General features: G+C 35.3%; 1 protein-coding gene across 1 annotated transcript; it reads right to left on the bottom strand.

Moving 5' to 3' along the window:
- Positions 1-17,670: 17,670 nt before the first annotated feature.
- On the bottom strand, positions 17,671-19,031 carry LOC135676539 (protein G1-like1). Its single transcript, XM_065187841.1, has one exon. The coding sequence runs from the start codon at positions 18,549-18,551 to the stop codon at positions 17,853-17,855; it is 699 nt and encodes a 232-aa protein (XP_065043913.1). The 5' UTR covers positions 18,552-19,031; the 3' UTR covers positions 17,671-17,852.
- Between the last annotated feature and the right edge of the window lie 367 nt (positions 19,032-19,398).

Genomic DNA, 19,398 nt, shown 5'->3' with positions numbered 1-19,398 from the left:
GCAAACCAATCATATGAGTGATGATACGTATGACAAGATACACATTCTTTTTATGTATTATTATTATGATATTTTCTTACTTTATCTTGTTTGCTGCATATATATATTGTGATATCTATGGATCTATGTAGTGGGAATCAGATTGTGATAAAATCATGATAATAAGACTGATTCATCTTTAAATATATATCTTAAATAATCTCGATCATAGGTTACTCGAGAGGGACATCGAGATAACCGAATAGACTAGTGTACTGTATCCCCGTCCATATAATGGAGGTGACTAATCTCATAGTTACTCATGTGGGGACACTAGGGATACAGTGTAGGTGCTCATTGGAGAATGAGTTTACTGATTGATCTGCTGATGGAATGCTAGATGATTGATGATTTCTCACTGTCAGATAACGATTCTATCATCTCAGTGGTATATCTGGTCCTTAAACTTGAGACACTAAGGATGTCTTATATGAGTACTCCACCCTTTGATACTAGACTTATAGGTTTTGATATTCCAGATCTAGTATAGCCGATTATCGGGAGTGACAACCAACTTTGTGAGGGCTATTGAGTATCAATAGAGGATCATCCACTTCCATTGTCATGAGAGAAATATCTCATGTATTCTTGCTTAGACAAATCTTTAGCCAATATCATTCGAATTGAGAGAGAAAGAGTTATATAAGAAAATCCAATTAAAGTGATATTAGAGTAGAAACCATGTAGGCCTGATAGCATCATGCTTGGTATACGATCTTTGGGATATTAGATGAACAAGAGACTATAGATATATGATAACTGAGGATAGATAGGTCTAATAAATTAGGTTCCTTTGTACCATCTAGGGACTGCGACATAGTGGTCTAACACGTTTATAGTCGATGAGTGCATTATTGTAGAGATAATAATTCATTAAGCTAGAAGGAATTCTGATAGGTATGACTTATGGCTAGCTTGATATTAGGTCTAGAGAGTCATACACATATAGTAGGTATTATAACGAGTAAAGTTTTGGATATGAGATATCTGTTAGAGCATCTATCTTAATAGATATCCAATATGTCTATGAATTAGCGGATCTTATGGATGAGATACAATAAGAGCTAATTAGATATTATTAGGTAGAGAACCACTAATTTAAGGGGCTTAGGTGGTTGGATAGAGATCCAGTATCCAATCGAGTAGGATCCATTAGAAATAAATTGACAAGGAGCCTCCACTAGAAGGGAACTAAAGGGCCATAGGCTGGGCCCTTTTGATTGTCATATCCTATTCTTCTCTCCCCTTCTCCTCCTTAGTTAGTAGGGGCATGTGGATATTTTAGTAGCTATTTGAGGAGCGTCTTCGTAGCCCCTACCATGTGGATTATTGAATCTCGGATTTTGATGATAAAATCAATTGATGAGTTTATGATCTAATCTTCGTTTTGAGTGATGCAGGACTAGCTTCGATCAATGAGAGGCAAATTGATTAAAGTAGGAGGAATCATACATTGGACCGGACTGAACATGTCAAAAGATTGGACGTCGGGCCAAAGGATCAATCGACGTGTTAGCAGAAGGCTTCGTGCCGTGAATTCGGTCATCGGGCCGAAGGATCGGACATTGCGCTAAGGAGATAGGAAGTTGTGGAGTTAACATGCTGATTGGGCAATACGCCGAAGGAGAGGACGATGTGCCGAAGGATCAGATGAGCACTGAATGAACCAATGACATGCCAGACAAAGAATTCATGCTTTGTAATAATTTATCTAAGATTGAAGTAGTTTAGGAGACTAATTGAGTTAGCTTTTGGTGTAATTATCCTAACTCAATTAAGGACCAATTGGGCCTTAATTGGGACTGATTTGGGCTCATTGAGAGGCCTATTCAGTGACTCAAAAGTTGGGTCAGGCGATGGCACCACAAGAACAAGTGGTAGAACCGCTTGTGAGTTGGAAAACTCAAAAAACCTAGTCTTCGAGACTATCAGCCAGTGGTACACCAGACCACCACCCAGTAATAATGTGTAAGGTGGTGGTACCACCAGACTGGGTGGTGGTACCGCGTAGTGTCATGTTGCAAGCGGTGGTACCGCCCGTACCCGGAAGACCCGAAAATTTAAATTTGTGGCTCTATTTTTAAAACCATTTAGGACTTATAAATACCCCACTTGGCCAGCAAGAATTATTGAGGAAAAAACTGAGTAAACTCTGTCAAAACTTTGAGTTCCCTCCTCCTAGTGCTTAGAGTTAGTCCTAAGGGAGGCGTGTGAGGGAATACTTGTAAAAGAGTGACTTGTAAGAGTTATCTCCTAAACCCATGAAAAGGAGAAAATGCTATAAAGAGGTGCTTGGTCTTCGCCTATTGAAGGATGACCTTTAGTGGACATCGGTGACCTCAACGGAGGAGGAATCGGAAGTAGATGTAGGTCACGACGACAGAACCACTATAAATTCCAGTGTGTTCTTTCCTTACTGCTTATTCTCTTTCCTGCATTCTACTTTACTTCATTGCAAACTATCCAATCCCCTCTTTTCTATTCACTTGCAAACTTATACGAGTCAAACAAATGGTTTCGTCAAAATTAGTTTTTACCATATGAAGATTTTCAAACCAACGTAATTTTTTCGCTGCACTAATTCACTCCCCCTCTTAGTACTGACTCGATCCTAACAGTTGGTATCAGAGTCATAGTTTTTTCTTGTTTGGTTTAATAGCTAAGAGAAATGACTCTTTTCAGATTTTAAGAGGGTATTTCTATCGTTCGTTCTCCTATGTTCAATAGAATGGACTACACTTATTGGAAAACTCGAATAAGAGTTTTCTTGCTTTCTTTAGATTTAAATCTATGGAGTATTGTTGAAAATGTTTTTCAAAAACCCTCTAGACCAATGAACGAATGGATTGATCTAGAGAAGAACATGTTTTCTTTAAATGCTAGAGCTATGAACGTTCTATTTTGCGCCTTAGATAAAAATGAATTCAATTAAATTTCTATTTGTGAAATGGCTTATGAGATTTGACATACTCTTCGAAATCACATACGAAGATACCAGTAAAGTTAAAGATTCGAAAATCAATTCTTTGATGCATGATTTTAAATTGTTTCACATGAAATCAAGCAAGACCATTAGAGACATGTACACCCGATTTACGGATGTTGTCAATGGTCTAAAAACACTTGGTAAATATTTTTCTAATTTTGAACTTGTGAATAAAATATTGAGATCCCTTCCAAAGAGTTGGGACCCTAAAGTAACAGTCATTCAAGAAGCTAAGGATTTGAATAATTTTTTTTTCGAAGAACTTATTGGGTCTTTAATAACCTATGAAATGAGTTGTATGACACAAAATAAACATAAAAACTATCTTCCAAAGAACAGGAAGAATTTGGCACTTAGAACAAAAGAAGACCACTTGAGAGAAAACTCAAGTGATGGTGATAATGATGATCATGACATTCTTGAACTCCAAACAATAAAATTTAAGAAGTTTATAAAACAAGAATTAAAGTTTAAAAATAAACTTAAAAAGAATAAAATAACTTGCTATAAATGTAATAGACTATGGCCCTTAAAAAGCAAATATCCATAATTAAAGAAGAAAGCACTCAAAGTGATAGTGGAGAATGAAACGAGTGCATCCGAAGACAAAGTTGCGAACTTCGCTTTGAGTTATCTTCAATGAGGTAAACAACTCAAACGAATCTCTTTTACCTTATTTTGAAATTACTTGATGTTTTTCATGAGTTATTTTTAATTTTGTTAGTAAAAAAATTAAAAAAAATTTAAAAATATCATACGTCTCTTTCTAATGTTTTTGAAATAATAATAATTAAAAATTTGAACATAACAATTGTATGTTAACTCTGAGCACTAAGCATGAAAAGTTAAATTCACTTAAAAAGAAAAATGCATTACTACAACAAACAAAATAATTTTGACTAAAAATGCTTCATGTTTAATGAAATCATGTTTGATGATTTAATGATGCATAATGATGTAATAATGTAATGAAAATGTTTAAAAGTTTTGATATCATGTTTGACGATTTTATAATTATACATGATGATTTAAAGTAATGATGATTTTTGGGCAATTTATAGTTTATTGAGCTTGATGATTACTATGATTTTTATATTGCTTTTCGATTATAAATAATGATGCATGGCCTTTGTATGAAAGACTTTAACATGAAATCAATCACAAAATTTGGAACTAAAAGAACTTAAACTATCTTTAATCTTATAGGAATCTATCTACATTGCTTTTATTAAATTTTCCGAAAAGTGATTTTGATGATAATTTTGGATTCCTTTTCATATGATTAGTTTTAATAATGAAATAATATATCTAATCGAATGATTTATTGATTTTTGTGACTTGATGTATTTTATATGAAATATTTTTCTTGATTCACGTATGATTTACTTATCTAAGAAAAAATTTATCCAAACAAATCTTGATTCTTGACATTAATAATTTGAAATTTAATTGAATCAAGATATCTTATTTGATCTCCTATGATTCTATTCGTTATTTACTAAAAATGAGATTTGTCAAGATAAATCATTCTCAAATTGATATTTCATATTAATATCTTTCATGTCAGGATTTTTATATGACTCATTTGTAATTATGATTTGTATATCTCATGATATAACTGAATCATTAATGAAAAAAATGAGAGATTAATGAATCTATCTATGTTTTTTAATGAATTTTTTGAAAATAATTTTGATGATTTGATGATTTGAATTTGAATGAGTCTTATCTATAACATGATCTTGATTTTTTTTTAAATTATAACATGAGATTTTTTTTTATGAATTAAGATCATTTGCAATGATTCTTCTTTTTACTATTTGAATCATCAAAAAAGAATCATAATTTTTCTCTTGATTTTTTTATAATCATAATTTAAAATTTGGTTCATGACTCCCTTGTATTCATGAAGTGTATATCTCATCACCTAATTAATTTTTTTTTATATTCTTCATATGATGATATGAAATTATGCATGAAATACTCATGATATTATATTGTTGTATAGAAATGAGAAATTATGATCATGTATGGTAGGATATAATATAATTTGACATTTTGGTACTAACATAATTTGAAATATTTATGATTTGTATATCTTATGATATGATTGAATCATTGTTATAAAATAAGAAGAACATTGTTAGCTTGCACATTACAAAAAAGAACCAAAAAGTGCTAGCTTGAATGATAAACTTAAATCTCCAAAATGTCTAAACTCTTCTTATATATTTTTCAGATCATGATCTTGATTTCTTGATTTTTACGACTTGAGTATTCTTTTTAAATCAAGATTGTTTCCTATATTTCTTTTTGCTGTTTACAAAAGAAGATATTTGTCAAAATGAATCATATCTTTTGGTATTCAAATGATGTTTGATATTATATCTTTCATGACATAATTTATTTATGATACTCCTTTGTATTCATAAATTATATACATCATCATATTTATTTTAAATTTATCTTTGTCAAGATACGAAAATTGATATAAAGCAAAAAAAAATTATAAAATTATATTCTTCCCTTCTTTTTTATAATGACAAAGGGAGAGATAAAATCTGTTAGCTCACACAATTCAAAAAAAAGTGAAAACTTGTTAGCTTACACATTTCAAAGAAAGGCAAAAACTTGCTAGATTGCATATTATAAAATGATGCATTGCTATCTTGCTATTTACTATATTGTATTCTTTTTCAAAAACTTACTAGCCTTCATACTTCAAGAGAAGTAACACTGACCAAATTGCTAGCTTGAATGTTCTAAAATGATATAAAATTTGCTAAGCTTGCATATTCTATAATGAAGTAGAACTTGCATGTTTCAAAAATTGATACTTTGTATTTCTCAAAAAAGAAGAAAGAACTTGCTATCTTGAACATCACTAAGAATTGCTAACTTGCTATCTCAAAAAAAAAAGGAAGCTAAATTTGCAAACTTGCACAACTCAAAATTGTTGTTAGCTTGTATGTTGTAAAACTTGTATATCTCAAAAACTTGCTAGATGCACTTCTTCTTTTTATTGATGACAAAGAGGAAGAAGGTATGATAATAATCATGAATGCCTAAAATGATAATTTGGAATTATGTATGATGATCATGCATGTAATGATGATTTTAAAAATAAACATTATGTTTTGGAATGATGCATGCAATACTCATGATTTTATTATGATGAATGTATATGATATATTACATATGATGTGATTAAAATAGTTTCAACTTGGACTAAAAGGTCATCGTTTATTTGAATGATGCCTTATTTCAATATGACATATTGATAGGGAAAGTTTAGTTTAAACTCCGTCATCAATTGGTTGTCATCATCAAAAATGGGGAGATTGTTGAATCTCAAATTTTGATGATGAATTCAATTGATAAGTTTATAATCTAATCTGTGTTTTAAGTTACGTAATACTAGTTTCGATCAATGAGAGGCAAATTAATTAAAGTAGGAGGAATCATATATTAAGTCGAAGTGAACATGTCAAAAGATTAGACATCGGGCCAAAGGATCGATCGACATGTCAGCATAAGGCTCATGCCATGAATTCGAGCATCGGGTGTCATGCCCCTCCCCCCGAATCAATAATATTAAAATTCAGCAATAATTCATTCCAGGATCCAAACACACATTTAAGGACATTGAGAAAATATTCAAGTCACATCCATAATTCCATAATTCATAAGACCTGTGCAGTTTAAAATCATATACCATATTACTCGAAGAATCGTAAAACATAAAGCCAACTCACTAAGACAATAACCACCTCATAAATCTGCAAGTGTGGTATTCTATACAATCACAAAAACCAACGTTTACCACATGTTCATATCATTACATAAATTTACTTAACACTCCAAAATCCTGAACATGAGAGGTTCTTTAAACTTTTACAAAACTCATTTGTTCATATTTACCATCAATATTCCATTAGACATATAGTGTACTTATACAACAAAAACATATCATCCACTAAAGATTTGCCCAAAGTTTTCTAGCTTTCCACTATCGTAGCTCAATTTAAACATTCTAGCGAGCGACAAGCTATTCTGAAAAATTTAAATAGCAACGGGGTGAGCACATAGAGCTCAGTAAGCGACTAGCATATCAATGGCGAAAAAAGATAGTTTCAAAGCAAATAAAGTACCAAATACAAGGCAGGGATACAAGAGTTTATAGATAGCCGCTCAACGAATGCAAAATTACAATATCATTTTATTCAAAGCATTTTTTATTCATAACAAGAGAGTAAAGACTAATTGCAGCAAATCATTGATGTAATGAAACATTTCGGAATATATCAATGGTGGATGAAATGCTTCGGAACATATCAATGGCATATGAAGCTTTCGGAGTATATCAATGGCATAAGAAGCATTTCGGAGCATATCAATGACATATGAAGCATTTTAGAGTATATCAATAACAAATGAAATATTTTGGAACATATCAATGACGGATGAAATGCTTCAGAACATATCAATGGCATATAAAGCATTTCGGAGCATATCAATGACAGATGAAATATTTCAGAATATATCAATGACGGATGAAATGCTTCGGAACATACCAATAGCATATGAAGCATTTCGGAGTATATCAATTGCATAAGAAGTATTTCGGAGCATATCAATAGCATATGAAGCATTTTGAAGCATATCAAGGACGTATGAAATGTTTCAGAGTATATCAATAACAAATGAAACATTTCAAAATATATCAATGATGGATGAAATGCTTTGGAATATATCAATGGTATATGAAGCATTTCGGAGCATATCAATGGCGGATGAAATATTTTGAAACATATCAATGACAGATGAAATGCTTTGGAACATATCAATGACATATAAAGCATTTTGGAGCATATCAAGGACGTATGAAATATTACAGAGTATATCAAGGGCAGGTGAAATGCTTCAGAACATATCAATGGCATATGAAGCATTTCGGAGTATATCAAAGAATAAATATGAAACAGAAGCTCAAACATCGCATTTGAAGTTGCACACATCTCATTCTTATCCAAAGCACATAACCAAAGCTCTGAATATCATATCAAACAAATGGAAGGTGATGTGGGATCCCAAATATAATCTCCCACGTTTGAGAGCATTATTCATCTATGTCTGGATGAAGCCAGAGGGGCCTGATAGAGCATTGCGGGCTCTAAGCATATACCCTTTCCCATTTCTGGCAAAGGTCTAGATAATACCTTTACCATTTCTGGCAAAGGTCCATATAATCCCTTTACTATTTTTAACAAAGGTCTAAATAATCTCACAAACACCAAAATACAAAAGGGTATTATAAACAATAAAGTTAGCACATATCGGAAACACATGCAGAATAACATAATGCATGTGCCTATACGAAACATTACGATACAAACATAAAATTTACATAATAGATTCATGTATAAAAATACTTGTAGGACAATAGTATACAGAAATTTGAAACAATAAAGTAAAGTTGAACTAAAGTAAGGATTTTAGCTGAAATCAATTTCCAAAGAGATGAAATAAGAATAGACAAAATCGGCTAAAGCTCGATTCTAATAGAATTTAAGAGGCACATTACATGAATTATTTAAATAATTAATTATGCTAAAATTTGCACAAAATAGAGCTCATTTGAAAGATGTATCAATCTAGTTTTAGTAAATCATGTTTTGTATGAATAAGAGTTTTCAACATGGAGTTAGAAATAATTTAGTAACCAAAGGTCAAAGAATATTATCTTTGTTTTGTAGAATTCATAGAGTTAAAAAGAATAGATGAATCAATAGGTATTTATACTCCAAATCTTTTAAATAGATATGCACAGAAAGCATTATGAGTTTAGTTTTTAATAAATTATGTTTCACCTAAATCAGAATTTTTAACAAAGAGTTATAAGTAAGAGAGTACTAAAAGGTTAAAACCGATAGTCTCTATTTTATAGATTTCATAGGCTCAAGAGAGTACTCCAAATTTACCATTCTTAGTATCAAAAGAAAGAGTTATGAGTCTATTTTCGGATGCATTTGACTTTTCCAAAATTAAGAATCTGTGCAGAAAGTTATGGCTAGAACAATATAGAAAGATCAAATCTAAAAAATTTTCAGATTCACAGTTTTATTCCCAAACGAAAGAATAATCAAGTATGAAGCCAAAATCTTCCAAAAATTTCAGAATTAATTAAAATCAGATATTAAGATTTCTATAGAAAGGAGTTAGAACACTTACTTTAGAAAAGTTTGATTCCCAAATGTGGGGAATTGATGCAAAACCTCATGCAAAGCAAAGTTTCTTCTCCTTCTACTTCAATTTCTCTTCCTCTCTCCTCTCAAACCCACGTTGGTTGTAGCTCTTAAGTTTTTCTCCTTTAATTTCTCCTCTAATTCATTAGATTTGGCTAATATAAGGATTGTAAAATGGTAAGCATGCATGAAAGAAGCCTCTGTGTCATCCTTAGAACAAACATAGGTGGCACCAACCTTAGGTTAGCTAGTGACACATGTCTATCATTTTTCTTTTTTTTTAAACCTAATATAAATCTTTCACAAATCATTTCATATTTTTAATATTTATATTTAGGTCCCTACATTACAAATAGGCCCTTATAAAATTTTAAAAAATGAGGGATGTTACATCGGGTCAAAGGATCGGACATTGCACCCAGGAGATCGGAAGTTACGGGAGTCAACATACCAATTAAGTAATATACCGAAGGAGAGGCCGATGTGCTGAAGGATGAACGACTGCCGGATGAACCAATGATATGCTAGACAAAGGATTCATGCTTTATAATCATTTATCTAAGATTGAAGCAGTTTAGGGGCCTAATTGAGTTAGCTTTTGGTGTAATAATGCTAACTCAATTAAGGGCCAATTGGGCCTTAATTGGAATTGATTTGGGCTCATTGGGAGGCTCATTCAGTGACCCAAAAGTTAGGTCAAGCGGTGAAATCACCTGTGAGTTGGAACACTCAAAAAAACCCAATCTCCGAGGCTATCAGGGAGTGGTACTGTCAGACTGAGCAATGGTATTGCCTAGTAATAGTGTATTAGGCGATGATACCGCCAGACTGGGTGGTGGTACCGCCCAGTATCAAGTTGTAGGCTATGGTACCGCCCGTACCCGGAAGATCCAAAAATTTAAAATTTTGGCTCCATTTTTGAAATCATTTGGGGCCTATAAATACCCCACTTAGGTAGCAAGAAAAGAGCAAGAATTCCTAAGGAAAAAATGAGTAAACTCTGCCAAAACTTTGAGTTCCCTCCTCCTAGTACTTAGAGTTAATCCTAATAGAGGTGTTTGAGAGAATACTTATAAAAGAGTGACTTATAAGGGTTATCTCCTAAACCCGTAAAAAAAAGAAAGCATCGTAAAGAAGTGGTTGGTCTTCAAGGATAGGATTAGGGTGGTATGCCAAGCTGAATATGACCGGATGATATGCATATAAAAAATACTAGGACAAACAAACTTGTAAGTAAAAACTTTGAATGCAGAATATTCATGTGAGAGATAATTTAATAATTCTCTAGATTAAGTGGTTGGCTAATAAATATTGTGATAAGATTAAAATGGATCTCACGTGATCAGTCAAAGTCTCTGAAGGTAACAATCCAACAAGAATATACTTTAAATATTCCTATACATGAAGTGTATAAAGTGAAAAATAAAGTATTGACAATAATCATAGGTAATGAAAGGGAGGAATATAGTTTGTTATGAAATTACTACAAGGAGATATACAATAAAAATTGAAGAAGTACATGTATCATCAAATATAGATCTGATAGCAAAAATGATATATTTTATAGAATTACATCTACTTTGCTATAGTATAGGCACATTATAAGTCTTGATGGATGTTATTTAAGTTGTACATCGAAAGGTATATTATTGATTGTTGTTGGAATTGACCTAAATAATCAAATGTATCCATTTTGCATATGAGAACAATGATGCATGGAATTGGTTCATCGGCTTACTGATCAAGGATTTAAATATCTCAATTAGTAGTTCAGATAAGTGGATATTTATCATTAACAAAAAGAAAGATATATTGGAGGATATTGCACACTTGCTTCCTAGCGCTGAGCACGGATTTTGTTTGAAATATTTATATAATAATTTTAAGATGAAGCATAAGGGATTAGCATTGGAGAAATTATTTTGGAGAACTGCGAAAGCTACGAGGGCACATGACTTTAAGCAAGCAATGAATGAACTTCAAAATATTAACAAGGATGCATATATTTGGTTAACAGATAGATCACCTGCAAATTGGGCAAAATCATATGTCAGAACAACACCAAAGTATGAAATTCAATTGAATGACTTGTATGAAAGCTTCAATTCAGTCATGATGCTTGAAATGATTCGAGCCAAGTTAATGGAGAGGATTCATATACAATGAGATTCATTAATAAGGCTTAATGGGTTGTTTTACTCCAACATCAAGACCATCTTGTTGTCATGATGTGGAGATGGAAGTGGACAAATGTTGTTAGAGAGCTACTTTTTTAGATGTTTGTAGTCATCTCCTCAATTATTTGGAGAGCAAGGAGATGTGGCCAATTAGCAATAATAAACTACTTGAGCCTCCTGGTTTTCCTAAAAGAAAACCTGAAAAATAACAAAAATTAAGAAGGAGATGTCCTTTTGAGCCATTGAAGGATCTTAAGCTAAAAAGACATAATAATACGGTAGTCACTTGTAGTCTTTGCCATCAACCTGGTCACAATAAAAAAAAGATGTAGGAAAAGACAAGTATCTTCAGTAATAATACAGTTTGAACAGCGTACTATTGAAGTATAACTACTTGCTAAATATCCTGCTAGTAAGGTAGGACTAGTTATTGTTGATCCACCCCAGCTGAGTGCAGGGTGGATTCTAGAATGAACACTAATATTAGCCAACTCTAGACAATGAACATCCTCCAATAAACAAATTACAAGTAATTATATATTTATTCTTGATCTAATTGTTATTATCATATGATGTTTTATTTGTTACTTTCATTGTAGGCTAGAAGAAAGTTTTTGGTCATTTTGGATAGTTTTTGTTGATTTTAGACAGCTTAAGTTATTTTTTATAGTGAATTGGAGTATGGATCAACTTTAATCTTCATGTTGTTATTAAAGTTTGTATGTTGTTATTAAACTTTAATCTTGAGGTCGCTCTCGTGATACTTTTGATATATCTGCTATTGAAAGTCAAATAAAGCTTGGATCTCATCAACTTGCTCATTTTTTATTGTGTCAAGATTTCTGATCTTGAAGACCTACATTTCAACATGTATTTGGTGGAACAGTTAGATGGAGATGGCACAGGTGCTCAACAATGGTTTAGAGTTGATACTTTCAGATTGAACAGAATTCCAAGAGAAATTTGTCAACAACATATGCAATAACATGGCAATCAACGAAAGTAATGCATCAGTATTTATATAGATGGCATTGTAATAGGAGTTTAACTCATGGCTTCTTATTCTATGATGACCGCAACCAGATATTCCAAAGTAAAATTTCAACCTGAAATTTATTTTGCAGTTATATAGAAAAGAAAAAAAAAAGAAGCCGTGAGAGAGATGGTCAAAGCTAGAGTGGAACAAGAAAAGGGATATGCTGTTGTTGAAGAAGAAGATTATGTGGATGATGGTTCTACAATCCATCTGAAGTTCTTCAACGTAGACACTTAGAAAGGTGAAGCTAATTTCGACTTTGAGGGTACCAACCCAGAAGTTTATGGCAATTGGAATGCAGGAGCAACGGCAATCAAGCGAATCCAATATGACAGCAATGAGTGACTGGTGTCAGAGAGGTGGCGATCGAGCGGTGCATGAGCGACGACGGTAATGAGTAATGCATGAGAGGTGACGGTGAGCGATGCAGGTGCGACAATGGTCAAGTGGGTTCAATGCGATTGTGGCGAGCGGTGCAGGAGAGGCGATAGTCAAGTGGTACAAAAGCGACGGTAGTCGTAAGCACAGGTCAGGTCAAGCATGAGAAAGAGGAGAAGAGAACGAACAATTAGGATATTTTAAAGAATATATATTTAATAATAAAAAAATAAAATTATATTTTTATCTTTCCCATTCGTGTCTTTTTTTATATGTGACAATACGTATGATTTTTTTCATCAAGAAAATTAATAAAATAAGAAAAATTTGGGTTAAATATTTTACAATTCGTAAGTATAACGACTCCGATGCTATTTTTTAAGGTATAAGGATTAGAATGCTAATCATAATTAATTATAGGAGGTTATCTATAATTACCCTTATCATTTCATCGGAACAAACAGATCATTTTCTCTCTGGAACCTTAATTAAAATTTTTTGGATGAGGATTAGTGCCGAGTAGAGTAAAGGAGTATTAATTTCAACAAAACAAAACTCAACGCAAACATATGAAAAGTTATATTAACCATTTTACCCTTATGTTTGGTGCTAAATTGACATCTGCAAGGACTTCATTAAAAAAAAGTTAAATATAATAATGTTATAATTATGAGGATTTTGGTATAATTTTTTAATTACAGAAATATCGATGCTAAATGATCCAAAGTGACCATTCTCTTGGCGCAAAAAAACAAAGAAAGCGATCCCTTCAACTTGATCGTTCGGTACAATCAATGAGAGGAAGGTTTGAGTAACTAAAGTCGAATCCATTTAACTTCAAGTGAAAACTGACGATAGAGAACTCCACTCCAATCAGACATCATTCTTTTTGGGGTTATGACCCCTCCCATCGTGTTTGAGAAATTCTAGTGCTGGAGATAATGGTATCCGTTGATCTGCAAGTGGTTTTCAACTTGCACTTGGAGCGTCACCCTCTTTAAACCACCCCAATAAGATTGCATGGCCAGTGTTGTGCCAACAGCATCACTAGGAGTAGCCGAGCCTCCTCCTCATCATTGATAGGCTTCCAGAATATGGCATAGGCTATGCATCTTTTAATGTGGGTAAATTAAAACTAGTGGATATCTTACTCATTTTGGTTAGTTTTAGTTCATCCATGTAAGATCTTAGACAGCATCACCATCTTTGTGGTCTAGGCAAGATTTGACTGCCATCACAATATGGACAAGAGAATCTAGTAAGATGTCTGCCTACCTTTTACCCTTTTAGTGCTTGCACCACAGTCTTATGTGTACATATTTATTATATATATTATATACAATATGTCAAGCAAAGTAATACTCTCTAAAATCTCTTTTAATATGTTATACCTTACAATGACTCAGCATTTCCATTATTACTAACAAATCTCAGTAGTCAACACCTGCATAATAATGGTAGTAGATAGAAGACACCTTGTTCCTGTGCTCATTCTCATTTCCATGTCCATGTAAAGTGGAGGCTGAGTGGTGAATCTTATCCAAATCTAAGGTAGGTAATAAATGCATTCCTGTGAAGTCGAGCCACAAGTTTTATGGGTCGGAATGAATGGTAGGAATTATTTGGGGAAGAATCTCAACTCTTGGCCCTTCTTTTTTTTTCAGGCGAGAGAGCATGAACAACACCTCACCTTTTCTTCCCGTTTGCCGCCACTGGAACTATCAGTCTCGAAATCAATGATAGGAAAATGAATATGCTTTCTGCTTTTTTTTTTTTCTTCTTTCAACAATCGTGAATAGTGATTCCGATTAGATGTCAGAAGATTAAACAATTCTTCTTTAATCATCACAATAGACGCAATTTTTTTGTTTGCTGCAACCAAAGCTCAAATTTTCATTTATGAAAAGAGCATTATTCATTTCAAAGCGGATCTTTAAGGGATAAATTGCCTTTTTCTTTCCTCCGAAACATCCCAAAACACCCAAAAAGAGAAACAATCCACAGGGCTGTCATGCGAGACATGCAAGGATCCCTTGTTTCTATCAACACAGGGTTGGTCCTAATATTCCCAAAGCAGGCACAGACGGCTGGTCTGTGAGGTGCGAGATGCTGTTTGCTGTTTTCCCAGAACGGTGAATCGGAGGCCAAAAAAATCCAGGAGCGGAGACACGAGGCGGCCCACCATGCACGTGGTAGTGCATGGTACGTCGTCGCATCACATCACCATCAAATCAAGCGGCATTAATAAAAGGCACGATTCTCAACGCAGAGCAGAGACGAAGAGGAAAAGGTTCTGTAGAGAGAGAAAGAGAGGACGGTGATGAAACGGGCAGACATCTGTTCGTTGTCACTCACTTTTCTAAGACAGAATAGCACTTGATGGGACTTATCGTCAGAACAGAACAAAACCCTATCAATTTTACCTCTCGTCTTCCCCATCCTCGAAAGAGAAGGAGAGAGAGAGAGAGAGAGGGAGGGAGCGGTGTTACCGTAAGAGGAAACAAAGCCATGGTTGTGGGTGGATTTTATAAAAGCCACGGCGGTCAAAGTCATGTTGGATTCTTCTGTCATGCGTTTTCTTCTGTATCTTATGGTTTTCTTTGCTTGGTGGAGTGTGATATGAACCATATTAGACATTCTTCACTCACTCCTTATTCCATGAGTCGATATCGATGGATCAAATTGCTTGGATAAGATATGTTGCATATATAACCAAGTGATTTGCATAAGTTCTTCCATTGAAGAATGCCCTTCCTTATCTGCAATTTTAATTATTTTCTTTAAATCTTCTTCGTTCTGTTGATACTGAACACTTTTTTAGAAGATCATACTTAAATTATTATGATTTAACTTAAGATAATCTGTCCATCTTTTTTCGATAAATAAATTTGATGGAGATTATATGATTTATTCGTAAACGAGAATAGATAAAAGTTGATAATTTTAGCCAAATGTTTTATCCAACCTCATAATCACCACATCAACTTCATTTTGGCACTCTCGTAAGCTAATGTCATACCTTTTCTGTTGTCTTATGACCATGTTTTTACGATTAATGACTCTTAAGTGGTGCTTAATACAGTGATTTAAAATCAATCTACCAAAAGAATGTATTTTGCTTTCATGAGAGCGTGATATGACTTGGTCACCCTGTCTTGTCTGCCTATATTAGACTCCAACATGCTATGCGCAATGGAGACCTGTCTTATCAAGACTATGATCCAAGTAAATGTAGTGTGAAAGCCATGGAGATCTCTCCAATTAAAATATGGAGTTGGTAGGCATATGTTTGTTAATATGAATATGTACTAACAAATATGTTTAGTAAGTGTTAGGTGTTGATTGTATTTAAAAATGCAAGTGATGAAAGCATGGAGAAATCAAGAAAGACAAACAATTAGTGCACTAATCCTAAGGGGAAATTAATGGTTGTCTTCCCATTTCATTTGGGGTGCATGATGAGTTCTTCTGGTGTTGGCTTTGGCAATGTGTGTGTGTAGGGCGGAGGTGGTCTACATCAAGTCACCAAGTAAGCCAATGCATGGATGATCTGTGATTAGGTTATTACTACATTCTTATTTGTTAGTGTAATGTGCTGTGTCATCCCCATGAAGATCTTGGCAACTTCACACATGATGGAAGTAACCAGAAAAGAAGGATCTTTTTTTGTATCCTTGCCTTCAATCCAATGAACTTCTTCAGGCACAGAGAAGGGAAGTGTTCAATCCTTGCACAAGAAATGCCAGCTTCTGATGTAGTGTTCCAAGTAACTCAGATACACTTTGATCTAAAATTGCATGCTAATATATCACTATTAGCATCTTTACTACCATGCCATGGCTACTTTAGCATATACTTACTGCAAATGAGACAGTCATGCAAAATGATGGAGGCAATTAATTAGAGGAAAATCCCAAAAACTTTCATGGCTGTTGGTCATGACAGACAAAGTCATTGATTAGCTTCAAACAAACCTTCTTGTGGGAAACCCATCATACCATGAACACACACAAGAGAAAAAGAGAGAGGAAAAGAAAAGATTAATTGCGACATTTCTTAGTCACCAGCATGATTCCACCTTTGTTTACATCTCAAAGTTTTGCCATGGACAAGAATAGCTTAGCTTGTCATTATTGGAGAAGAAACCATTGCTGCTGCATGTGAAATACCATATATTTCACCACAATGGCATTGGAAACCATTAACACTTGCATCTATATCTTGCAGTGAGTGTAATCCTTTTGAAACAGAAGATAAATATTCTTCAAATTCTAATTAATTGTATCAACAAATCTTACCACAAGATTGATTATGATTTTTTAATGGAAAAAATCTAATTTGACTCATTGACTTCTGTCTAAGTAATTAATACTTCCATTAATGAAGTTACCAAGAAAGAACCCCTTCATTCTCTCTCTCTCTCTCTCTCTCTCTCTCTCTCTGTTTGCTTGTTTGTGCATAGAATTTGATGTACAAGAAATAGTATTTTTGGGTGGGTTACCTAATGCAGTGACAGGTGAGGGAAAATGGAACTCATGGGAGATCAAAGAAGGGAATTTGGCAAAGAAGTCTCAGATCTTGATTGGGAAAACAACAATGTCAAAACATTATGCTAGTTTTGGTAGGAACATGAAGAGAAGCTAATACTCAGTAAAGCAGGCAATCCCATGTTACTAGTCCATGTAAGAAGTAGAAGAAGAAGAAGAAGAAGAAGAAGAACTATTCATACTATGATTCAATCATATCAATCACCATGTTAATTTCCATTTGAATCACATCACCAAGAAGAACTATTCATACTACCAAAAGTTCTCAAACATAATCAACATCCGCAGTCATAATTAGCAGAAGAGGATATACATTCAAAGACTCAGGTAAATGTGTGTTCACATAGAGCACATCCACCACTATGTTCATGAACAAGACAACACAGGATATGATCATACTAACCTTCATAGTGGAATGAGATCCCACTGCAACTACAACAGTACTTAGTTGAGCACCGAGAGCGGTATCATGCCACCGGAATGCGCCTCGGCGACCGCCATTACCGCTGCGTCGTCTCCGCTGGCGTCCACGGTGGGGAGCATCAGATGCCCATGGAGGTGATGTTGGTATCCGCCACTCACCAAGTTTAGGTCGGATTCCGGCTGATCATAGCCGATGACGGGAACTGCCGCCGCCATGGGAACCGGTGGCTGCGGGTTGTAGCCCTGCAGCGGCGGAAAGGGCCGCTTTCGCTTCTTCTTCTCGTAAGCGATCCCCCTCGCTTTGGCCTGGCTGTCCCTCACCTCCCTGAGGTACAGCCGGACGGCACGCGCCGCGAAGGGGTTGGCCTCCGGCTGGCCGCCGTCCTCCTCGAAGGCGGCGCGGAGGCGGCCCACGAGCGCGTCGAGGCTGCCCCAGGCCTGCCTGAGGGGGCAGGGGCACGGTGCCGGGGGATGCGGGTGGCCGAAGAAGGGGCACCCGGCGGCGTGGACCTTGGTCTTGCCGAACTGGTCGAGGTAGCGGAGGAACTCGAGCACGTGGGCGCCGCTGCACCGGGCAAGCTCGAGCGGCGGGCGGTGGTTGCGGAGGTACTGTCTGAAGGAGTTCCAGTCGCGCCGCTTCTGCGACTCGTACCGGCTCGGCCTGCCGACGCCATCAGGAGCGCCCGAATTCCCCGAGCTATCCGAGTTCGCCGACGGCATACTGAAACAAGCTTCCTGGATCTTACAGAAAGTCAGCAACAGGAAGAACACAAGGACTTCCGACACACAAAACTTAACCAAGGTTCCTAGGTCTTCTTGTTTGTGCAGACGTGCTTTGATCTAAGCCAACAACCTCTCTTCTCAATCTCTAGTTTCAGATAGATATGGATGTCCTGAAGAAAAACCTAAGTCGCGAACCCTAGATCAGATGATGCACACACAGAAATCTAAGCTTACTTCATAGTAAGAGAGAATCTCGAAAGAGAAAGAAGGGAGAAGAAGCTTTGTTGAAGGTGCAGAGAGGAAGAGGCCCAAAGAGCTGGAGAGATCTGAGAATTCGCTCAAGCTCTCTTGGCACCGGAAGAGGAAATGGCTAGAAACTAACTAAAGCCAGAAAGAGTTGATTCGATGAGGAGAACCATGAGCTTTTAGGGGAGGTAGGAAGAAGGGGTCGTGGGCAGGTGGGGAGGGTACATCAGGCAGATGATGTAGCCATTTGAGACTTGAGAAAGAGACACCAAACACTGTGCAGCCCCTAACAAAACATGGGACCTGTAGAAACCATTCAACATGTTGAACTGATATGCTCTTAAAATACCAAGTTATGGTTAAGCAAAACCTCCTTATTTTGATGCCAAAACATGGAAATAACCAAATGCTTTTAAGGAAAGAGTTACTGAGAGTGAAGGAAAAGATGGGGAATAATGTGTGGAAGCTGAAGGATGATTGTGAGAGAGAGAGAGAGAGAGAGAGAGAGGAGACAAGTGGTGGGGGCTTCAACGGAGACAACAACTGATGGGGTGTGATGGCATTTCGATGATTCACTTCACAAAGAGAAAAAAGGTCG

This window comes from Musa acuminata, chromosome BXJ1-6, assembly GCF_036884655.1.
Source record: "Musa acuminata AAA Group cultivar baxijiao chromosome BXJ1-6, Cavendish_Baxijiao_AAA, whole genome shotgun sequence".
NCBI classification, from domain to species: domain Eukaryota; kingdom Viridiplantae; phylum Streptophyta; class Magnoliopsida; order Zingiberales; family Musaceae; genus Musa; species Musa acuminata.
The sequence above is the reverse complement of the archived record's forward strand: the minus strand, read 5'-3'. Positions and strand labels throughout refer to the sequence as shown.